General features: G+C 36.2%; 3 protein-coding genes across 3 annotated transcripts; 1 reads left to right on the top strand and 2 right to left on the bottom strand.

Annotated features, from left to right (window-relative positions):
• The first annotated feature begins 3,912 nt into the window (after positions 1–3,912).
• On the top strand, positions 3,913–8,437 carry LOC107583134 (26S proteasome non-ATPase regulatory subunit 13-like). Its single transcript, XM_016269247.1, has 7 exons — positions 3,913–4,115; positions 4,604–4,682; positions 4,772–4,806; positions 7,437–7,509; positions 7,673–7,753; positions 8,025–8,141; positions 8,224–8,437. Exons 1-7 carry the CDS (start codon positions 4,015–4,017, stop codon positions 8,317–8,319), a joined length of 582 nt encoding a protein of 193 aa, XP_016124733.1. The 5' UTR covers positions 3,913–4,014; the 3' UTR covers positions 8,320–8,437.
• Positions 8,438–9,877: 1,440 nt separating this feature from the next.
• LOC107583154 (cytochrome c oxidase subunit 8B, mitochondrial-like) lies at positions 9,878–11,886 on the bottom strand. The gene is made up of 2 exons (XM_016269268.1): positions 11,658–11,886; positions 9,878–10,067 (listed from the first exon to the last, which is right to left on the bottom strand). The coding sequence occupies exons 1-2, from the start codon at positions 11,766–11,768 to the stop codon at positions 9,960–9,962; spliced, it is 219 nt and encodes a 72-aa protein (XP_016124754.1). The 5' UTR covers positions 11,769–11,886; the 3' UTR covers positions 9,878–9,959.
• A 3,867-nt stretch (positions 11,887–15,753) lies between these two features.
• Positions 15,754–23,793, bottom strand: LOC107583135 (protein lin-54 homolog). Its single transcript, XM_016269248.1, is given in 11 exon segments — positions 15,754–15,810; positions 19,045–19,131; positions 20,340–20,464; positions 20,536–20,673; positions 20,780–20,882; positions 21,044–21,103; positions 21,217–21,287; positions 22,215–22,304; positions 23,054–23,128; positions 23,217–23,303; positions 23,443–23,793. Coding segments are annotated over 11 exon segments (1,224 nt in total). The 3' UTR covers positions 15,754–15,773.
• Between the last annotated feature and the right edge of the window lie 62 nt (positions 23,794–23,855).

The raw sequence follows: 23,855 nt of genomic DNA on the forward strand, positions 1-23,855 counted from the left end.
AATGCCTACAAAAACGGCTGGTAGGGACTACAACAAGTTACTTCCTGGGTTTGTGACGTAACAAATCCTGATAAACCCCGCCCTCGGAAAAAGGCTGCAAAGGGGGCGAGGCCATGCTGTGCTCCTTTAGAGAAGAGGAAGAGAAAACTAGAGGTGCACGTAAAAATCTATTCATATATGAATCGCTTTTCTGTCTTCTAACATTCTAATGGATTCACAAGTTTCAAAATCAATGTTCGAAAGAAGTGTTCTTAATACTGTTCCTCGCGTCCCCTGCTCTGCACACGCTCTGCATCTCTCTCTCTCTCGCTCTCTCTCACATTCAGCTCAGCTCCAACAATGAACTGTTACAATTATACACTTATTTTCACATAGCTTTGAGAAGCGTTAAACATGGACGCGCGTGCAGTTGCCGTACTGTATTAAAGCTTTAATCAGGATAAAACCGTATATTAAAAGCTAACATAAGCAGTAGCATTTACAAATAACAGCATATCTAAAAGTATGAGACAACAACAAAAAAAGAAATAGGCCTACCATTAAAAGCCGTGCTTGCGCAGGTTCTGCACGATCCTCTTCAATAATATCCTCTGCTTCTCAATCGGGCTCAAACTGATAAGCGATATTAACAACGCCGTTGTTTACAATACAACCGGAGCACATGCCGCTGAGGTGAGGGGCGGGACGGTTTTGCCAATCACAAAACACTGGGCTAGCTAACCAATCAGAGCCCATCGCCTATTTCTGAGGGTGGGGCTTCATAAAAGCAGGAAATGATCAGCACGTTTCTCAGACAAGGCACAGAGTGGTGTGGAATAAAGGTAAATTATGTGAAAAATAAGCGTTAACACATGTTAGACTGCACCCCATAAACACAATCAAGCCTAGAAAAAAAAGAACCACCCCTTTAATACAATTTTATGTTGATATTTTCATATCATTAATGCTGTTTATTCATATATGTATGTGTGTATACGTATGTATGTACTGTATATATAAGTATGTCTGTCTGTATGTATGTTCAACTGCTTGTTAACACAAATATCTAATTAGTTAGCCAATCACATGGCAACTCAATGCATTTAGGCATGTAGACATGATCAAGACGTTCAAACTGAGAATCAGAATGGGGAAGACAGGGGATTTAAGTGACTTTGAACATGGCCTGGTTGTTGGTGCCAGACGGGCTGGTCTGAGTACTTCAGGAACTGCTGATCTGCTGGGATTTTCATGCACAACCATAGGTTTTACAGAGAATGGTTCAGAGAAATGTCCAGTGAGAGGCAGTTCTATGGGTGAAAATGCCTTGTTGATGCCAGAGGTTAGAGGAGAATAGCAAGCCTGATTTGAGCTGATAGAAAGGCAACAGTAACTCAAATAACCACTCTTAACAACCGAGATATGCAGGAGTAGAGCATCTCTGAACACACAACACGTCGAACATTGAAGCAGCAGCAGAAGACCACACCGATACTCCTGTCAGCTAAGAATGGGAAACTGATTTCCAACAATATGTTTATTGGGTAATTACACCAATTCCAATATTACTCAAGATCATGCCATAAGACTCACAGAAATTCTACTAATAATTGCTAAGAAGTGCATTGCAATGAAGTGGAACTCTGATACTGTTATTCCCATAAGTCTATGGTTATCTGATGTTAATAACTGTATACCCTTGGAAAAATTTACATACTGGCTAAGAAATATAAGTAAAGTATTTTATAAAATTTGGCAACCCCTTTTCCGTTATATGGAAGACACTTCAATTGACCGGATGGATTCTCTTTTCGAGTGAGGTTTTACACAGTAATAACTATGATATCCTGTATCATCCCAATTTTTTATTAATTTTTTCCTTTTTGTCTTGTATTGTCCTGTCTTGTGCAAAAAGTTGTGCTTTGTATTTTTTGTTTATATTACAGTTCAAAAGCAAAATAAAATATTTAAAAAAAAAATTATGGGAAACTGAGGTTACAATTCGCACAGGCTCACTAAAATTGGACACTACAAAAGTTGCCTGGTCTGATAAGCCTGGATTTCCCATTCTGAGACATTCTGATGGTGGGGCAGAATTTGGGGTAAACAACATGAAAGCATAGATTTGAAGTACCACTGCCGCCAAAAGAAATTGATACTTTTACTAATATGCATTGCTCCTCGGAATGAACAGGCCTACTAAGGACCGCTGAGATTTTATAGGGTCTCTTTAATGTCACGTCACAAACTAGAGATTATGTGTGTTTTGCCCACATTAGCACTGTAAATTACTTACACATTGATTCTGCTTGTGTGTAGACAAAACAAGAGTTCATGTGAAGAGAAGAAAAGTAAAGAGGAATGTGTGTGTGTGTGTGTGTGTGTGTGTGTTTAATAATAGTCTTGTCTGAGACCTGAAAATATCAGAGGAGATGTTCCATTTGGGCGGGTTTTGACTCAACTTTTGAGTCCAGTGTTGCCAACTAATTTTCAGGGGAAGTTGCTAAAGGAAGGTTGATTTGTTGTTAAAAGTTGCTAAATGATGTTGTGATGTCATTGAGGGATGACGTCATTACGTAATCACGACGCAAAATGGTCAAATCTCAGCAAAAACATATATTTTTATGTGTTCATTTAGATTTGTTCATAATAATATAAATGAATAATATAATATTAAAATATAAATAACGATTTTTAAATACACTGAGTTATCGAAAGCTTACACATATTTGAACGATTACAATTTACGTTTTTTTTTTATTATTATTATTAGCTAGTAAACAAGTAAAACAACAAATTCTGAACAATTACACTTTTCAGCAGTGTATTGGTATGCTACACTCTAAGAAAAGTCTGTAAAAAAAAATAGTGCACAATCTACTATGTTAATATGAAGGAATTTTCTGTATTGTTTTTTCCACAGGTTCTTTTTTTACCTGCATATTTAATTACGCATTTTCGGGTTACAACGGATAGTGTCCTGGAAAATTACTAGCACCTTTTCCATTTTTCTACATATTTTTCTTACAGTGTACTAACAGTTAGTACACTGTAAGAAAAATATGTAGAAAAATGGAAAAGGTGCTAGTAATTTTCCAGGACACTATCCGTTGTAACCCGAAAATGCGTAATTAAATATGCAGGTAAAGTCCAGTGTTGCCAACTAATTTTCAGGGGAAGTTGCTAAAGGAAGGTTGATTTGTTGCTAAAAGTTGCTAAATGATGTTGTGATGTCATTGAGGGATGACGTCATTACGTAATCACGACGCAAAATGGTCAAATCTCAGCAAAAACATATATTTTTATGTGTTCATTTAGATTTGTTCATAATAATATAAATGAATAATATAATATTAAAATATAAATAACGATTTTTAAATACACTGAGTTATCGAAAGCTTACACATATTTGAACGATTACAATTTACGTTTTTTTTTATTATTATTATTAGCTAGTAAACAAGTAAAACAACAAATTCTGAACAATTACACTTTTCAGCAGTGTATTGGTATGCTACACTCTAAGAAAAGTCTGTAAAAAAAAATAGTGCACAATCTACTATGTTAATATGAAGGAATTTTCTGTATTGTTTTTTCCACAGGTTCTTTTTTTACCTGCATATTTAATTACGCATTTTCGGGTTACAACGGATAGGATGTGTGTACTGCTAAGCATCTTTGGATTTTCTCTTTTTGTGTAATTTAAATGGTAAATTGTGCCTTTTTATTGTTTGAGTCACTTATCAAAAGTTGCTAAAAGTTGCCAAATTCATTTTAAAAAATAGCTAAATATGTTGCTAGGGTAGTCTGAAAAGTTGCTAAATTTAGCAACAAAATTGCTAAGTTGGCAACACTGTTTGAGTCAGCTTCGTATTGGTATTTTTCTGGAACTTGGCAACCCTGCCTCCACACCTCTATGTGGCGCTAGCGCGCTGTTCTGCTCGGCGTCCATTCAGTTTATTGGTGTAGATTGATTCGTGACAGCAGCGAGAGCTTCATTTTTCTTCCTCAAACACTCAAACATCTACATTCAAGATGAAAGATGTCATCGGATACCTCAAACAACAGCAGAGCAAGAGCCCGACGCCTGAGATGGCCTCGGAGTGGCACTCACTGGAGGATCTGTACAACAGAAAGTATGAATGATGTTTGCTAGCTGAGTCATTTAGCATGCTAAGCTAAAGGCGACTTATATTAGTTATGCAAATGCGTATAATCTACCTAGTCCACTTGGAATGTGTTTAAAGACAGTGTTGGCTTCATATTTGTTGTTGCAGTTATTGTAACATGAGCTCTGGCGTGTTTATGTGGCTAGCAAGTCATTGCTGAAGTGAGATGTCTGGTCTGTACTGGTGTTGTTGTTTTCAGGTGTTTCATCTGAGATCAGATGTATTGAGGCTTTACAAAGTTATGTAGTAAATATATTTTTAATGTAATATACTGCTTTAAATCATGCCTTATTCATTTACACGTTGTTAACCTGTCAAATCAGTACCTGACTGAACTGCTTGACTTAAAATATCAGCCCATCAGTTTATTCATAGATATAGGTTTATATATAAATGGGTTGATAGACAGATGAACAGATTCATTTACATGTATCTATGTCTTTCTCTTTTGACAGATTGTGGCATCAGTTGACTCTGAAGTTGACCGTCTTTGTGCTGGACCCCTATTTCTCCAAAGGGGACACTCTCATTCAGGTACAGTATCAGATCAGGATTCAGCAGCATTTGCACACGTTAGAAATGTGTTGTGAAACCTTTTAAAAGTTTGTATTTGCTTTCCACAGCTCTATGAAAACTTCCTCAGTGATTTCGAACACAGGTAAGAGGCGATTCTGATTAGATTTACCCATGCGTCTAATAACTTGTAATAATAATAATTCAGTCGGTCATTTTAGAACCTCAGTTCATTGACCATGTTCACACTGTAAAGTTTCAGGAGTGACAACCACATTTAAAGGGGTCATATGATGCCACACACACACACACACACGATGTGCAAAACTCTTCATTTGGACAGTCAATAGCAAATACTTAAACTAATAACGAAACAGTAGCTGATTCAGAAGCGCCGGATTGTCATAGCAAAGTCAGAATTACCTCCTCTCTTAGGTTCACGAAACGGTTGTCCATAAAATGCATCACTGTTCTGTTGTAAGTAATCTTAAAGATCCCTAAATGCATCTACTTTCGGAAGGCCAAATAAAGTGCTTTTGCTTTCGCCTAGAAACACACAGCGTTTCCCTGACATGCTGCTTCAACACTAACTGTGGTTACTGAAACCACGCCTTCTTTCTTTGCGTGCACATTTGGGCGGCATTATGCAAATATTTCCACATAGTGAGGTAGATATGTGGGGGCGTGTTAGAACGAGCCGTTTTAGGGGGGCGTGGCAGAGTCTTAACTTTGATAAAGAATATCTCTTTGGTTTTGAGACTTTAGTCTTTGCAACTTCAGGGATCTTATCTATGCACAATCAGCTTGTAACACTCCAAAGAGAAAGGACAACTTGAAATCGCATCATATGACCCCTTTAAATATGTGAGTGAATCCTCTAAATCAGTGGTTCTCAAACGTTTTACAGCGGCGTACCCCCTGGGGTATTTAACATTCTTCTGCATACCCCCTCTCTTCCACTTAGACCGCAGTCACACCTTTTCTATTAATGGACAATATTTGCACCCTTAAATTGATTTACAGGTGCAGTTTTTACATTTACAGAGGCAAATATTTTATATCCTTACTAATTGTATGTTTTATGTCATATTCTTAACATTTCATTAAGTGTATTATGAATATAATATATAAAGCAATAAATGATGCCAAATCGAAGTGATACTTGTAGATTTAAAAATAAAACGGCCAATAAGTGGCGGCAAGTCGCTGTCTTAATGAGCCAGGCATCGCGTCATTCATTCATTCAGTAACAAAGCAAAATGCTGTAGTTATGAATGGGTTATTAATCACTGACTCTCCAAATCGTTCAAAGCCGCAGATTCGTTCACTAACGAAACACCGCTGTATGATGCTTGGAGACGCACACCAGATGATACGGATTTCGTTGGAACTATTATTTCGTTGCAAAACAGAACAAACGTGACAATATTCTGTTCAAAATGTAGGCTACATTTAAAATGTAATATGTTCACTTAATATTACCTTTTTTGTTGAACTGTTGTAAAACTTAATGGCACATTTGCCATCGTTTAGATATTCGGGGAAATTTGCATTCTTGATCGTATCTTAAACATGAAAACAATAACACGCACAGAGTGTGTCTATCTAAGAGAGTTTAAATCGATCTCAATGTACAGTGCGTGTCAATATTTAAGTGAAGATCTACTTTAAAGATACATTGAACAGCAGCATGATTTGCTAAAGCAGCATATTCAGCGGCCATCCTATCACATGCATGCTGCTTGTGTGGATGCAATCAGTTTTGACCGCAAAAGTTGAGGTAAGCTGATTGGATATCATGTATTTGACCGTTTACGGCACCCCCATTTTCCTGTTTTTACATTAGAAGCGGCATTTTGCTTGTCAGAAATGCGTTCGGTTTTAATGTTGCTTTAAGTTGGGGTATTAAATGAATGCCAAAACTCTGTTCGCGTACCCCCCACCGTCATCTCACATACCCCAGTTTGAGAACCACTGCTCTAAATAATGGTTTTGTGTGTACAGAACTCACTCTCGAAATTGCTAAGATTGACACCATGTTCACACTGTAAAGTTTCAGGAGTGACAACCACGGTTAACCATAGCAACGTTCTGGCGTCTCGCACGTTTGGCATCTGCTAATTTTGACTGAAGTAATATTTTGACCTGAGACTCGTTTGTAAGAAGCGCACTTCTAAAGTGTTGTCATGTCCACTTATTATAAGTGATGTTTATTAAGCTTCTTTAATCTTAGCTCATAAAGCAATCCAGGTTATGGAGTTATTAATGTTGGCAGGTGCAGGTTGCGATATTTTGGTTTGTCTGGCTTGTATTAAAGTGGGCTTGTTCTTATTTGCTGGGGGGGGGTTCCTAGCAAGATCTGGCAACACTGAGTCAAAATGTACTTATATTATAAGTGATGTTTATTAAGCTTCTTTAATCTTAGCTCATAAAGCAATCCAGGTTATGGAGTTAATAATGTTGGCAGGTGCAGGTTGCGATATTTTGGTTTGTCTGGCTTGTATTAAAGTGGGCTTGTTCTTATTTGCTGGGGGGGGGTTTCCTAGCAAGATCTGGCAACACTGAGTCAAAATGTACTTTTTATTATTATTATTATTATTATTATTATTATTATTATTATTATTATTATTATTATTATTATTATTATTATTATTATTATTATTATTATTATTATTATTAAATGTACATGAAACACCATTTTTGCACAGAGTGCAAGTGTTTTTCAAATTCATCAATGTTGTTGCTGTGTGAACCTGCATGAATTTTTGTTTTTCTCTCCTCAAAGCCTGATCTTGCAGCTCAAGAGGCCAAACTCATGCAGAAGATCCAGTTACTCTGTGTCATGGAGGTATAAATGCTATTTATTAAAAATGTAATAAGCTGGTAATTGACTCCAAATGTATATATTGTAATTTTGTTAAGGTACATCATTATTTACTAATTAAGCTGCACAGGAAGAGTCATTATGGAGTAACCAAGCTAAAACAGTTAATGATTGATTGTCTTCATAGATGACTTTCACACGGCCAGCCAATCACAGGCAGCTGACGTTCCAGGAAATTGCACAGAGTGCAAAAATCCAAGTGAATGAGGTTTGTTTTCTCTCTCTCGCTCTCTTAATGTATTATTAATATATGAATAGATACAGCATTATGGATAGACAACATTAAATAGAAAATAAAATAATTATTTTCCTTTTTTTTTGTTGTTGTTGGCTAAGATATCTTCAAATAGACACATTGCCAGACTCAGGTTAAAGATAGTAATAATGAGGTGTTTTCAGTCACCATAGAAGTGTTTTTAATCCAGGACCAGACTTAATCTGTGTCTGTGAGATGGTTTTATCCTTATCCTTTCTCTTAGGTGGAGCTGTTGGTGATGAAAGCTCTGTCTGTTGGACTGATCAAGGGAAGCATCGACGAGGTGGAGCATAAAGTGCACATGACTTGGGTTCAGCCCAGAGTACTGGATGTGCAGCAGGTACGTCCAACTCAACGAGGCATTATATACACATGCATTTGCTTTTTCTACGGCCAACCCAGTGTTTTTCCCATCTCCACAGATTAAGGGCATGAAGGATCGTCTGGACTTCTGGTGTGGGGATGTTAAGAACATGGCCATATTGGTGGAACACCAGGCTCAGGACATCCTCACTTAGAAATGTCCTTCACACTGTCTGTCCCATCCAAATGTTCCCTTGCGTTGCATTCTCCCTGAGTCTTGATTCTTTATGTGATATGTGTATCTTTATGTCATTAAAGCAACTTGTTTTCACAATCATTCTTTTGGTTTTTATATGCAATATAAAATGTAAAGGGATAGTTCACCCCCTCAAAATAATTCTATGCCGTGGGCTAAAAATGTTCCTTAAAATATCTTCTTTTGTGTTCCGCAGAAGAAAATCGGACACGGCATGAGGGTGAGTAAATGATGACAGATCTTACTTTTTGGTTGAACTATCCCTTTTAGCATTTTGAGTCTGACTGTTGAAATTTTTTTTTTTTCTCTACTCATCTGAACCACAATCACACGCATTTGTCATCAATAGGTCTGTTAATTATAGATCTGTATTGACTGTTGAGAACAGCACTGTTAAAGCGAAACCCTAAAAATACAGTAGTTTGCTTCTTTACATTTGGGAACGTGTGACCTCAGTGAACTCCAAAATCTAATTTGAAGTCCAGTTACTCCCACTCCTACACCGCCCACATCCTGCACTGAAACAATGGAGCAGTGCTGAGTGCAAAATCATAATAGAGAATAGACGACGATGTTTTCCTTCAGCCTTGTATTTAAGAAATGTTAGTTTTGTGACTTTTTATTTACAATATCTGATCTTGGTTTAATTAGATATGTTTTGCAGCTTTGCACATTTTGATTCATTTTGTATACTAGCAACGTGTCAGAAGCAAGGTACATTTCCAGTTTCTATAAAAACCATTTCAAATACTGAATCCGCATAATTCATCTGCACTCTACAGTAACTTTAAGGTCATCTTTTAATAATGGATCCTTTTCACGTTTTTCTGGGCCTCAGAAGCGGAAATCATCGTAGTTGGGTAACGTCTATAGTGGTGATCAGAAACAACAGATTTGTGTTCCTATTTGCTTCAATTGCAAAGAAAAAATCCACGATAGCATTTCTATGACTACAAAAGAGGAAAAAGTATTGAGAGATTGGACAGAAGAGAGAGAGTGTTAGAAACACTCGCCCAGCGGCATTAACCAATTTTCTGTAATTTAATTTAATTCTGTAATTTAAGGTTACATAACACAAAATGTTATAAATGTACTTTTTGTTGTTGTTGTTGTTAATAATGAAAATATAAAAAAACTGGAAACGTGTCATCACAGTCTGTGAAAAGGGTCGATGGCAGGATTCCTTTCCAGATTTGTTCCGTATAACATACAACTGGTTTACCCGTCAAACATACATTATTTGTATGTCTAGATTTTAAAAAAAATCCTCAGAATTTAAATGGTTAATCTACGGGAAAAAATATTTCCTGCTTATTGCAAATTGGACACCACCACAAGTGCGTGTGAATTAGTGTGCTTATTGCAATAGTTTAGCTCCTCAATTTAGCAAATCTTAATTTCAGTTTTAAGTTCAGTTATGTTGACTTATGTCTTTTAACACATGTGTTGTATGCAGAATGCAATTTAAAATTATAAAGTATTTTATTCGATACAGACCAGTGCCACCAGTTGAAGCGTTCAAGGACATTCATTTATTAAAACATTCTTAACAAGGTTAAATAGTCTTCTCAAGAAGGAGAGCTCAGAGGCAGACGGTTCTTATTCAGCTGCGCCGGGACGTTTCTTGTACTCCTCCAGATTTGTCAGGATCCATCCAGAGGGGCCCAGGATGGTCACGAACATGGTCATCATTACAAAGATTTGCTCCTGCATTGAGAACGCAAAGACGGTCATCAGATGCTGAACTATATTAGTCTAGACTTTTTTTCTTTTTTTTTTTTTAAATAAACTAGCCAAGCTATTTTCCCATGCATTAAACTCAAGCTGGCTATATTTTTGGTGCCTTTTCCCTTAGAGACTATTATGCGATTTTTATTTGGGCAAAACGTAGCAGTGCACAACTAACTTACCCCAGATGGAAAATAAAATACATCTGAGGTATTTGTGTTTTGGGACATAGTAGCTGGATTAGCTGGTCTAAATTGGTTTTTAGCTGGTCCAGGCTAGTAAACCAGCATTAACCTGAGAACCAGAAATAAAAAGCTTTGTGAATCTAGTATTTTTTCATGTCATTACATTGTTTAGAGCATAAGAAAAAAATGGTAAAATAACATTTTTGAAAAATATATTTTATTCATATGTTATGCTATGTCCTCTGTAGAGGACACCAGGACTCAGTTTTTCTAAAAAAAAAAAAAAAGACAAGAATAGACATGAAAAGGCAAAAACAATGGGATTTTTTTTTTTTTAATCACCAATCAATTTTTAGGTTTCAGGATTTTTTTTATACCTAACTTTATTTAAGGATGTTATAAAACATATAACAAAATGATTTGATATACAATTTTGCTTTATGCAATATGTGTGTAAAAATTCCATAAACTGGCTTTCCCACTAAGCACAATGTTATCTATACACTGTATCTCATTTGCATATTAAAGTGCTGTTGGCACAGCATGTTGAAAAAAGAAGTGTAATAATGGGAGTAGTAATTGGCCAGATTGTCATAATAATATCTAATATTTCAAGAAGTCATATTTTTATTTGAAACCCCATAACATTTCCCTGAGATGTTGATTTATGACAAACAATTAGAAAATTCACCAGTTTTAAATTGTAATTACAAAATATTATCATATTTTCATAAGGATGTACAATTTTATCACTAAATCAATGTCAGGCATTTTTAAAAACCAAGGAGAGGGAGTGATGATGGTGGAAAGCCCTGAATGTGCTCTGTACAGGACATCCAGACTTAAAGCTGTGGCATGTGAGGTCTCAGAGACATTCACTCGAATAGAATGTCCACTACAGAGGCAACAACTCCATAGCTGGGTCTCAGGTTAAACAAGGATTGAAAACATTTGAGCTGGAAGACTTCCCAACAGGACGACTTTATTTGTCCGAGAAGGTCATACAATTGGCTGTTTTCCAGAAACGTATAAGGCCACGAAGCATTTCAAACCCAATAATTAAAGACTCTAAAATTACTTTCTTAATTTTACAGGGTACGAAAATGTTGTTATGACAGAAAACCCACCCACGCGCCATCTCCACACTGTACGCGAGCGCACAAATACAATCAATGGAGTTATCGAATTTGTCCCGTCTCACTTTTAATTACACCGGGTCAGATATTATTTCTATACAGGTATTCATGTCATACTTGCATAGCTTCGCCTATTCAGGTATTACATGTAAACATATTTTTTCACAGGGCGTCACACTGTTGCGCACTCCGTCAGTCTGGTCAAAGTGCGCAAGCTTGTATTCGCGTGGAAGTCTACTCATACTCACCCCAGCGGACAGCACATGCTTGGCTGGCTTGGCTGAAATATTCGCTTTGGGTGTGATTTGGTGTCTCATCACACTCCTCAGCAGGTAGAACGAGCGATTCAAGCCTGACATCGTCCTGTTGTTGGATATATGCAAACGCAGTCGCGCGCGGCTCCAGTGGTCTCGAAATGCGCCCTACAGGGAAAGCGAGAGCTGCAGTTTCCTGTCCACCTGCCAAGTCCTGTTTAAGGTCAGGGAGAGGAAAAAAAGAAGCGTGCTGGTTTGCCAATCCGCTGCGCGTGTGATAAGCTCGCTCTGTTTAATTGGCTATCCGGTTTGCGTGCAGACGCAGCAAGATGCAGAGAGTTTTAGTGCCTGAAGTCAAGAGGATGGCTGCAACCTGCAACGCGTCTTACAGTTCAGAAAAAACACAAAAGTCAGAAGGCACAAAATGCAGTCTGTTCATGCGTTTCTATTATTCTTTGAGTGCCTCTTGTTTTATTTTCTACATCTTTTCTTTGAATTTTATTAATTATTTTCTTATATTTTAGTGTTTGTGTTAAATTAATGCTTTTCAAGCCTGTATTTCAAAAGATATGTACTGTTGAAGGTGTAAGTTGAACTTGAACTTGTTCAACAAGGAACTGTTAACCTTGGTAACCCACAACCACTGGTTCAGAGTTCCTTCTGCCTCACCAGTAATGTACCAGAAGATAGAGCTATTGGTAGACAGTGTTGGGGGTGAGGCATTACAAGTAACGCGAGTTACGTAATCAGATTACTTTTTCAAGTAACTAGTAAAGTAATGCATTACTTTTTAATTTACAAGAGAATATCTGAGTTACTTTTTCAAAAAAATAATACTTTTTTTTTTTTCAATTTATTGATTGACAGCTCTCCTGTCCCCATGTTGAGAGAAATCAGATGTTAATGTAGTTCTAAATAAATATGAATATGCATTTATTCATCTCACTCACACACACAAAAAACACACAGATTCAGTATTCCTCAAAATGAATAAAAATAATGCGACTCAGAATATGACGCAAACTTGCAATAATTAAATATTAAACAACACAAATATGCGTTATGTATTTAATCCCATTCTATTAAGCAATGTCTTTGCTTCTGACCTTCGATGATCCAGTTCAACCGTACTAATCAGCACAAATTACTCAAGACAACTTTTTTTATTGCTGAAGTGTGTTGAAATGTCTTCTTCTGCATTCTACTGTACGGATGTAAATGTACTTTCCCTTCAGCCTGAGGCTTAATCATTTCACTTTTGGTGTGAAAAGGCTTTTATATTTGCCAAAAATATAACTTTTTTATTTTAAAAACAAACAAGCAAGCCCTGTCCAGATTTTAAAAGTTATGCAAAAGTAACGTAACGCATTACTTTCCATAAAAAGTAACTAAGTAACATAATTAGTTACTTTTTTATGGAGTAACGCAATATTGTAACGCATTACTTTTAAAAGTAACTTTCCCCAACACTGTGGATATATAAGCAATGTCACCATCATTACCGGTTTTGAAAGAAATGAATGCTTTTATTGAGCAAGAAAAAAAAAACTTTAGATTTTTATAAAAAAATAATAGCAGCATAACTGTTTTCACCATTGATAATAATAGGGCTTTTCTAGCATCAAATTGGCATTTCAAATTGCCAAACTATTTCACGGTATTACTATTTTTACTGTATTTTGATCAAATAAATGTAGCCTTGGTGAGCACAAGATTAAAAAAAAATTCTTACAGACGTCAAACTTTTGTACAGTAGTGTGTTTAGCGTATTGGATAAATATACTCAAACGTTTAAGGATGAAAACATTGTTTTTAATCAAACCTAACTGCAGGTGTGAATTTGGATCGAATCCTTTAATTACATTATCATCTAGGAAGTGACATCATATTTAGTGGGAAAACAGTACAAACATGAGCAAATATTAGTAACGGATTTGATGAATTTTGTAATGTTTTCATGCATTAGTTTGTGATCATAACCGCTTATTTGCATCCTGTAAGGTAATTTCCCTGCCACTGTGTAAACAATCAAGCAATAATTGATCATGTTAAAGTGCCTGAGCTTTACCAGAGCATATATCTTAGTCCTTTCATACAAATACTTGCTCAAATTACAACACAAACATATTCAGAATGGCTTGCTGCAAGGTTATGCGACCCTGAGAAAGTAAAACTGGCTAAAGGCATGGTGACAGACAGAGAAATATGAACTTACTTTGCAGAGCTTATAAATTAATTTTCGCTGTTAAACAGACACATATTGAGAGAATGTCTCCCAGTGTTTTCATTGAACACACTGAAGCACATGAGGGCAGTGAAAGGAGCCATTGCTCTCTGATCAAGCGACACGGCTGGCTCACATGACCTGATCTCTCTTTTTGCAGCTGTTGGACTTTGGCTGAGAGTCGGAGGCATTTAAGGTCATCTGAAGTACCTCAGTTTATTGAGAAAGTGTAAAGCAACTGAAACGTGGATGCATAAAATAACCATATATGACAACTTAGGATATAATTCAGCGTCACTGTGAATGTTTTCTGTTAACACATCAAACCAAAGTAGTTTTATTTATAAAATATGACTGGCAACACTGTTAGAACATTGGGATATTCCATCTTAATTGTGAATTCCTAAAGATTATAAAGCTAGACAGTTTAATGTCAGAACAATACAACTTAACAGCAGACCAAAATAAACAGTTCTTTTCCCCCCAGATATTTGACATAAATAGATTTATTCTGAATCTTAAACATTACAAAATATGGCACACTGTACAGACCCAGCTAACAAAAAGACGTTCTAAGTTTTGTTGACACTCCCATTAAGTTATGAAAACATTATTTATAAATGTTCTCATAATGTCTAAATGTTTTAAAAAAAGTTTTTTTTCTTGGATAAGTTGACATCAGAGAAGCATTAAAATAACGTTCTATATGTACATGCTAATGTTATAATTTTGCAAACATTATGGGAATGTTATTTTTGAATGTTCTTCAACAAGTACATTCTTAAAAATAAAGGTGCTTCAAAAGGTTCTTCAAGCGATGCCATAGAAGAACCATTTTTGGTTCCACAAAGAACCATTCAGTCAAAGGTTCTTTAAAGAACCATCTCTTTCTTGCCTTTTTATAATCTGAAGAACCTTCTTTCGCCCCAAAGAAGCTTTTGTGAAACAGAAAGGTTCTTCAGATGTTAAAGGTTCTTTATGGAACCATTTAGACAAAACGGTTCTTCTATGGCATCGTGAAGCACCTTTATTTTTAAGAGTGTAATGTCCAACTAAAATGTTTCAGAGAATTGTTTCATGAACAATGTATAAACAACAATTTAGTGCGAATGTTTTGATAACATTATTAAAGACCAGATGAATTTGAACAAATGTCCTATTAATGCTACTGGAAGAATGTCTGTTCATAACGTTTGAGAGAACTTTGCAAGAACCTTCTGAGAATGTTCCTTGTTAGCTGTGAAAACTTTTCACTTCAGTTAACGGATAACAAAGTTCTGCGTTTTGAACAATCCTGATTGTTTTCTTGCATTCAGCGACTTCAATTTCTGAAACCCTTAAAGAAAACACACCGGTCAGGATTATGAAAGGTAAAGCAACTCAAGAACTTCATTCACCTGTAGTATCTGCAACCATTTCACACGTTAAGGAATTATCTCGATCCACACCTTTGAGAACTGCGTACCAGCTTTTCAACCCTGAACTTGAAATAATGTCATCAATGTCAGGAACAAATCGTCTTCCATCTGGGGGGGGGAAGGAAATTCAATACGAATACTGCAAGAAATCAAAATCTGGGCTCTTATATTCATATCACAGTTTCAAACAGAATATTATCAGCTAAAACAAACACTCAGGATCGGCATTAACAGGTAATTGATTTGATTACTTGAAGAGTATGAGGGAGACCAGACAACACTCACATTTTCCCTTTAGGTAAAGCATTGACTGTGGTCCCCAGTTCTTGGATAATGTGGTCTATTAAAAGACATGAACGGTAAATAAGTAAAAGAAACAGCAAAACATAATTGTAATAAACAAAGGTATTACATATTTTTTAAAAAGTACCTTCTGAATGCAATGATACTCCCTCATCAGTAAAAATATCACTGTGCACGTCCATAAAATCCACATTCTTGATATCTATGTAGAGAAAACAGATGAAAAATCATTTGGTATTCTATGCTAATGTATGCACATAAAAATATGTATATGCATATTTACCATTTTTGTCGGATCAAGAATCGTTTTTGATCAGAAGAACTAAACAAATCTGAACGGTCCAGTTCTCTACTCCTCTATTTATGTCCTTCTTTAACAACAGGACCCAAGGTTCGATACAACCCCCTGCGAGGGACATCACTTGCTTGCACCTTGTCCTATCATGGGAACGCTCTCTACATTAACCTGCACAAAAGCCTGACGTCAAGAGCATCTGCCATAATGAAAATCAATACGGTGAGGTTTACCCTACAGCCGTGTCTCTAAAATTCGACATGAGTAAAACACTCATGTTTTTCGTAAGTGTCTCAACCTTGAATCCAAAATGGCTTGAACCGAGTTGCTTGCATAAAAGGTCGTTTTTGATCAGAAGAACTAAACAAATCTGAACGGTCCAGTTCTCTACTCCTCTATTTATGTCCTTCTTTAACAACAGGACCCAATGTTCGATACAACCCCCTGCGAGGGACATCACTTGCTTGCACCTTGTCCTATCATGGGAACGCTCTCTACATTAACCTGCACAAAAGCCTGACGTCAAGAGCATCTGCCATAATGAAAATCAATACGGTGAGGTTTACCCTACAGCCGTGTCTGTAAAATTCGACATGAGTAAAACACTCATGTTTTTCGTAAGTGTCTCAACCTTGAATCCAAAATGGCTTGAACCGAGTTGCTTGCATAAAAGGTGATGTCAAATTAACCCTTTTATTAACTAAAGTAGGATTTGGAAGGTGTTAAGATAAAAATGTAAGAAATGGAACGATTTAAAAAAAAAAAAAAAGAGCAGGATGTCAATCGATTTATATGCATCACTGGATCAGAAAAAAAAGTCACTGATGCGTGAACACAGTGACAGCTCCATTACAGAAAAACATCCACAAATGACAAAATGAAAATGCCACACTAAATTTCTAATGCATAGAAATGACTGCACTGAGAACCTGACCGAAATTCCCTGACACAAGAACCGAGATCAAGTTTCCGGGTCAGTAAAAACATTCAGGACAAGCAACAGGTAATGTGGTAATATAAATAATAGTAAAAATTAAAATAATATTTAAGTAACATTTATATTAAAATATATAGTAACACTTTACAATAAGGAACGCTCTCTACATTAACCTGCACAAACGCCTGACGTCAAGAGCATCTGCCATAATGAAAATCAATACGGTGAGGTTTACCCTACAGCTGTGTCTCTAAAATTCTACACATGAGGAAAAACACATGTTTCTCCTAAAAGTGTCTCAACCTTGAATCCGAACTGAGTTGCTTGCATAAAAGGCGATGTCAAATTTGAACTAAAGTGGGATTTGGTAAGTGTTAAGATAAAAATGTAAGAAATGGAATGATTTAAAAAAAGAGCAGGATGTCAGTCAATTTATATATATCTCACTGGAACAGAAAAAAAGTCACCGATGCATGAACACAGTGACAGCTCCATTACAGAAAATAAACAAAATGAAAATGCCACATTAAATCTCTAATGCATGGAATGACTGCAGTGAGAACCTGTTCGAAATTCCCTGACACAAGAACCAAGATCAAGTTTTCTAACAGTAAACAAGGTTTCAGGGCAAGCAGCAGGTTATGTGGTAATATAAACTATATTAAAAATTAAAATAATATTTAAATAACATTTATATTAAAATATATAAATATGAATAAACTGTTCAATTAAAATCATTCAGATGTGAAGTGGTGGGAATGAATGGAAATATAAAAAATATATATAAGTAATAATAAATATTTTAATTTTCAAGTAACATACATTTATATTTAAATAAATAAATACTGACACAGAAAAAAAGTAACTGATGCATAAACACAGTGACAGCTCCATTACAGAAAAACATCCACAAATGACAAAATGAAAATGCCACACTAAATTTCTAATGCATAGAAATGACTGCACTGAGAACCTGACCGAAATTCCCTGACACAAGAACCGAGATCAAGTTTCCGGGTCAGTAAAAACATTCAGGACAAGCAACAGGTAATGTGGTAATATAAATAATAGTAAAAATTAAAATAATATTTAAGTAACATTTATATTAAAATATATGGTAACACTTTACAATAAGGTTAACTACTTTAGTTAACATGAACTAAGCATGAACACTACTTCTACAGCATTTATTAATCTTATTAATATTAATTTCAACATTTACTAATGCATTATTAAAATCAAAAGTTGTGTTAGTTAACATTAGTTAATGCACTGTGAATCAGCATGAACTACTGTATTTCCATTAACAAAGATTAATAAATACTGTAATAAATGTATTGTTCATTGTTTGTTCATGTTAGTTAATACATTAACTAACATTAATTAATGGAACCTTATTGTAAAGTGTTACTAAATATATATAAATATGAATAAAATGTTCATTTAAAATCATTCAGGTGTGAAGTGGTGGGAATGAATGGAAATAAAGTATATAATAATAAATATTTTAATCATTTTTAAGTAACATACCATTTATATTTCAATAAATAAATAAATACTGACACAGAAAAAAGTCACTGATGCATAAACACAGTGACAGCTCCATTACAGAAAAACAACCACAGATGACAAAATGAAAATGCCACGCTAAATTTGTAATGCTTGAACCGAGATCAAGCTTCCGAACAGGATAAAACTTTCCAGAACAAGCAACAGGTAATGTAGAAAAAACATGTGAACATTGCTCCTGTTCAAATTGTTTAAAAGTAAGGTTTTGTCAAAGATGTTGCTTTTTTTGGCAATAGAAGATTTTTGGCTATTGATAATTTTTAGATAATGTAATTAAATATAATTAAAAATCCTGCAGATGTGACGTGGTGGGAATGAAAAGAAAATAAAGGAACAAACAAACAATAAATAATAGTAAAAATATATATACTGTATATTTAAATAACTATAAATAAAATGTGCTATTAAAGTCGTGAGGATGTGAATTTTTAAAGCATCTCCTAATGTTAAAGTAAATGAAAACAAACACTTGTTGGTAACCAAAGCACATCTGGATTGATTGTAACACTGAGCATTTGTTCCCCAGCTACTCATTTAATTGCATGCTGGTGGATTTGAATATTGATCGGACAATCTGCGTCAAGCACTGGCCAAACTCCTCCAAAATCACTCTCTCAGCGTGAGCCGAAGTGTACCCTTCCTTCTCAGCCTCTTCAGCCTGGACGAGGAGACAGCCGCATGTGGCTTCCACGACATCAGGCGTGATGCACACCAGAGGACTCCTATCAACAGAGACACCCTCAGTGACCAAAGGAATAACAAAACCCTACTGCTCTCATTTACTACCATTTGAAAAACAACCAACAAAGCACGACACAAGCAGTAGCCTGTAACCTCAATCTCGTTCGGTTAGTTTACAGTGATGCTATAAATGTGGGCTAACAGTTCACAGAAATCCATATCCAATCAATCTTGAAAGTGACACTGAAGGCCTCTTGATTCACATGATCTACTAAGGACCAACCTTGAAAGTCTTGGGCCCTTATTTTTACTCTTAAAATATAATAGACATGACATCGCTGACAGTTCCACTTATTGTTGTGAGTGACTCTAATTGCATATGAGCTTGCAGTGTCACAGCCAGTGCAGAGGAAGTGGAGGTGGGAGGGAAACGCCTACTAAAAGACCACATTGTCACACAATATAGCGGAAGTGAGGTGTATCTATATATTACCAATATAACAAAGAGTGAAAAATTTAAGGGGGTCTGAATACTTTCCGTACCCACTGTATATATATATCTCTCAGTAAATACAGTAGTATTACAAAATATTATTAAAATTTTTAAATAACTGTTTTCTGATTAAATGTATTTTAAAATGTAATTTATTTATGTGATAGTAAAGCTGAATTTTCAGCATCATTACTCCAGTCTTCAGTGTCACATGATCTTTCAGAAATCATTCTAATATGTTGATTTGCTGCTCAACAGTTGTGCTGCTTTTTATGCTTTATGTTTATGGAAAGGAAACCATGATACATTCCCATTCAAAAGTTTGGGGTAAGTATGAAAGAAAGAAAGAAAGAAAGAAAGAAAGAAAGACATTTATTCAACAAGGAAGCATTAAACTGATCAAAAGGACAGTAAAGACATTTATAATGTTACAAAAAAAAATTTCAAATAAATGCTGTTCAGTGAACTTTCTATACATCAAAGAATTCTGAAAAAAATACCAAATCAGTATATTTGAATGATTTCTGAAGGATCACGTAACACTGAATATTGGAGTAATGACTGCTGAACATTAAGCTTTGCAGTAACAAGAATATACATCTAATCTGCTCATTTTTGACAAGACAAGCCTACAGTTCCTAGTGTTTTCATTTTAATTGTATTTTTAAGAAATGAAATTAAAAAAAACACAAACAAAATTATTGATTATTTTGCTGTTTTTACATGATTACAGTATTACAGTGGTCTCACATGTACCTGATCAGGTAGTAGATGCTGGAGTCTGGCCTGTCCTGCTCAAAGCTCTTCTTCGAAGGGCTTTCCTCATAGTTTCGGCAGCCCACACACTTGCAGGTGGACGTGCATTATTTTACCACTTTACACTGAATTACAGTGTAAAGTGGCTCCTAATAATTACACTACTGAAAATACATCACACATCAGGTCAGCTTACCTCATAACACTCGCAGTAGTTCTTTAGGCAACCTGAATGCTTGCAGTTGCAGCCTTTTGTGTGACATCCCTTCACATTCCCCTGTTTCCTACTGCCAATCTTAGGCCGAAAAGCCCCTGGATTCCTGTCCAGACAGGCCTAAAGAGCAATAAAAGTGTGGAATATAATAGGTTTATCAGTGGCATCTAGTCAAAGAGATCATTTAAGTTGGTTTATTTGAAGAGGTTTCTGTCATGTGGTTGACCTTTATAGCCTGGAATCTCTCCAAGTAATGTTCAGTATTATTGTAGCAGTTTAAGCATTTGCAGTTGTTGCAAACATCTCCGTTCGCAAAACATTCACAATAACTGCCAAAGAAATTGTTTGGTAAGAGCTTATTTTTCATGGTCAGGACAAAGCAGTTATTTTTGTACAGAAGCATCAGTCATCATGACCAAAACAAATAAAGTTGTTAATAGCGGTCAGAGGTAACATCTGATAAAAATAAAGGCTTAAAAAAAATACTTACAGTTTCAGACACTGAGATTTTGTGCAGTTGCAAGGTCGCTTTGATTTTTCCCACTTCACACTAATAAACAAAGAATAGTTATGCCATAATTTAAACTGTTTTACAAACATTGCAGTTGAGTTGTCTAGAATGAACATGAGAGCTGTGAGGTTTTACAGTAATGACACTCGCACCGTCTATGTCCTTTGGTCTGCCCCTCCTCTTCCTGTTCTACAATCTGAGAAGGGCAAAGCGCCTGATGAAGCTAAAAAAAAAAAAGGTAAAAATGTGATTTATTAATTTAAAATAAATTTAACTTCAGGTCCTTCCACAACAGGATTGAGTTTTGGACTTTGACTCGGCCATTCCAAAACATTAACTTCGTTCTTCTTCATTTATTGGTAGAACGAATTGTGTGCTTGGGGTCGTTGTCTTCCTGCACGAACCACTTTCTCTTGAGATTCAGTTCTCGGACAGATGTTCTGACATTTTTCTTTAGAATTCACTGGTATAATTCAGAACCCATTGTTCCATCAATGATGGCAAGCTGTCCTGGCCCAGATGCAGTAAAACAGGCCACCATTGCCATGTTTCACAGATGGGATAAGGTTCTTATGCTAGAATGCAGTGTTTTCCTTTCTCCAAACATAACGCTTCTCATTTAAACCAAAAAGTGCTATTTTGGTCTCATCCATCCACAAAACATTTTTCCATTAGTCCTCTGACTTGTCCACATGATCTTTAGCAAACTGCAGACAGGCAGCTAAGTTATTTTTGGAGAGCAGTGGCTTTCTCAACTCTGCCATGCACACCATAGTTATTCAGTGTTGTCCTAATGGTGGACTCATGAACATTAATATTAGCCAACTTGAGAGAGGCCTTTAGTTGCTTAGAAGTTACTCTGGGTTCATTTGTAACCTCATGGACTATTACAATGATCTTGAATTTCCTCCATTTGTACACAGTTTGTCTTGACTCAGGATTCATGGATTCCTTTTCTAGCCTGATGAACAACAACAACTCTTTTTCTTTATTATTTATAAAGAAGGCTGATAGGTACAGCAAGAAATAAGGTCTGTTCAACTCTAAGGAGCATGGAAAATGACCATGATAGTGTATTCAGGTTTCACCTTTTCCAGTGGGTGAGTGGTCCTCAGTAGAGTAGCTCTGGTCAGATGGCTTTGGCAGAGACTCTGTGAATCTGAATGGGACTGCAATGGTTCAGCACGACGACCTGCCCTCCACCGGTCACATCACACACAACCTGCACTGGCTGTAACATCTCCAAGCAGATGGCCTGTTTCATCACTTTTGAAATGGCTTCATTTATATTTATCAAAGATCTGGCACAATCTGCCCCTGACACTCAAACAAAAACATGAGTGATGAGTGTGTAATTTCTGACTAGTGGCATCAAATGAAAATGCAAATATAATGATTGTAAAAAAACAGGTATTTTATTGTTTGGATAAATCAAGGATCTTTTGTCCATTCATTGATGATTTTTTTTTTTTGAAAACCACATAAAATGGCAAATATTTTATTATACTATAGATGTTTGACCCATGACTGATTTTGTTTGACCATTTTTTGTTTCTTTTTTGAGAGAATAATGAGGACGTGTGTGTGTGTGTGTGTGTGTGTGTGTGTGTGTGTGTGTGTACGTGTTTTTGTGACAAATGAGGACATAAATGTGTATAATGACAAAGGTATGACATAGGTATTACAAGGAGAAGGTGACTTTTCAGGACATTACCCCATGTCCCCACTTTTCAAAACACTTATAAATCACACAGAATGGAGTGTATTGAAAATCTGAAATAGCACAAAGTTTCCTGTAAGGGGTAGGTTTAGGGGTAGGGTTGGTAAAGGGCAATAGAATATACGGTCTGTACAGTATAAAAACCATTACGCCTATGGGATGTCCCCACTTTTCACAAATGTAAACCTGTGTGTGTGTGTGTGTGTGTGTGTGTGTGTGTGTGGCAATAATATATATTGCAATAATAAGGCATTTGAGAGAGATGATACCTGAAAAATATTGGACGTCTCAGCTGGAAGCTTCTGGTCATGAGGCGACACAAGAAGAGCATGGGGCTGAATTCTCTGGAAAATTATATAAAAAGAATCCATTAAGTCCCTTTGAACCCAAGCTTCACATACACAACACAAACATCTTCAGATTGCACATTACATCATGATGTCTAAATCCTTGATGTGTAGAATAACCCTCCAGACTGTAAACATCTGCACCATCAGAGCTGATACTGGTGACAGCTCCCTATGATAGAAAGAAATCAACAATTTAATGAGTTAAAGACCTAACCTAATCACTGGAAATGCATTATGTGTTTGGTTCTGACTCTTAAATGAGATTTCATATTTCACATAGCAAATACTTTCGATTTGTGCACACTCACTGATGACATGGCGTAATGAAAAGCCTCCTGGGATGGCCAGGAGCTGTACGGTTGGCCTAGTACATGCTGATAATGGTTAGACTGAGCCACTAAATATTCAGGATAGGACGCTGAGCTAAAGTGGGCTACTGGAGGCAAAGGATCACATGTTAGTGGATGAAGAATCCTGTAAGTGGGGTAGTCATCCTCCCGCAGGGATTCTTCCATCCTGGAGTATCCCAGTACTGAATGCATCCCATGACCGATGAGATTTGCCATTCTAGGACTTTCATGGGTGTGGTGTAAAGGAACAAGAGACCCTTCAGAGAACTCTCTTTTGTAGCTGTACTCTTGGTCCTCCAACTCATTCATTCTCCTGCTCTAGATGGCGCTGGAATCACACAGGCATGTAAGAGAACAGAATGTTAATCTAC

The sequence above is a fragment of the Sinocyclocheilus grahami genome, unplaced genomic scaffold (assembly GCF_001515645.1).
Source record: "Sinocyclocheilus grahami isolate Dianchi unplaced genomic scaffold, SAMN03320097.WGS_v1.1 scaffold50.1, whole genome shotgun sequence".
Classification (NCBI taxonomy): Eukaryota; Metazoa; Chordata; class Actinopteri; order Cypriniformes; family Cyprinidae; genus Sinocyclocheilus; species Sinocyclocheilus grahami.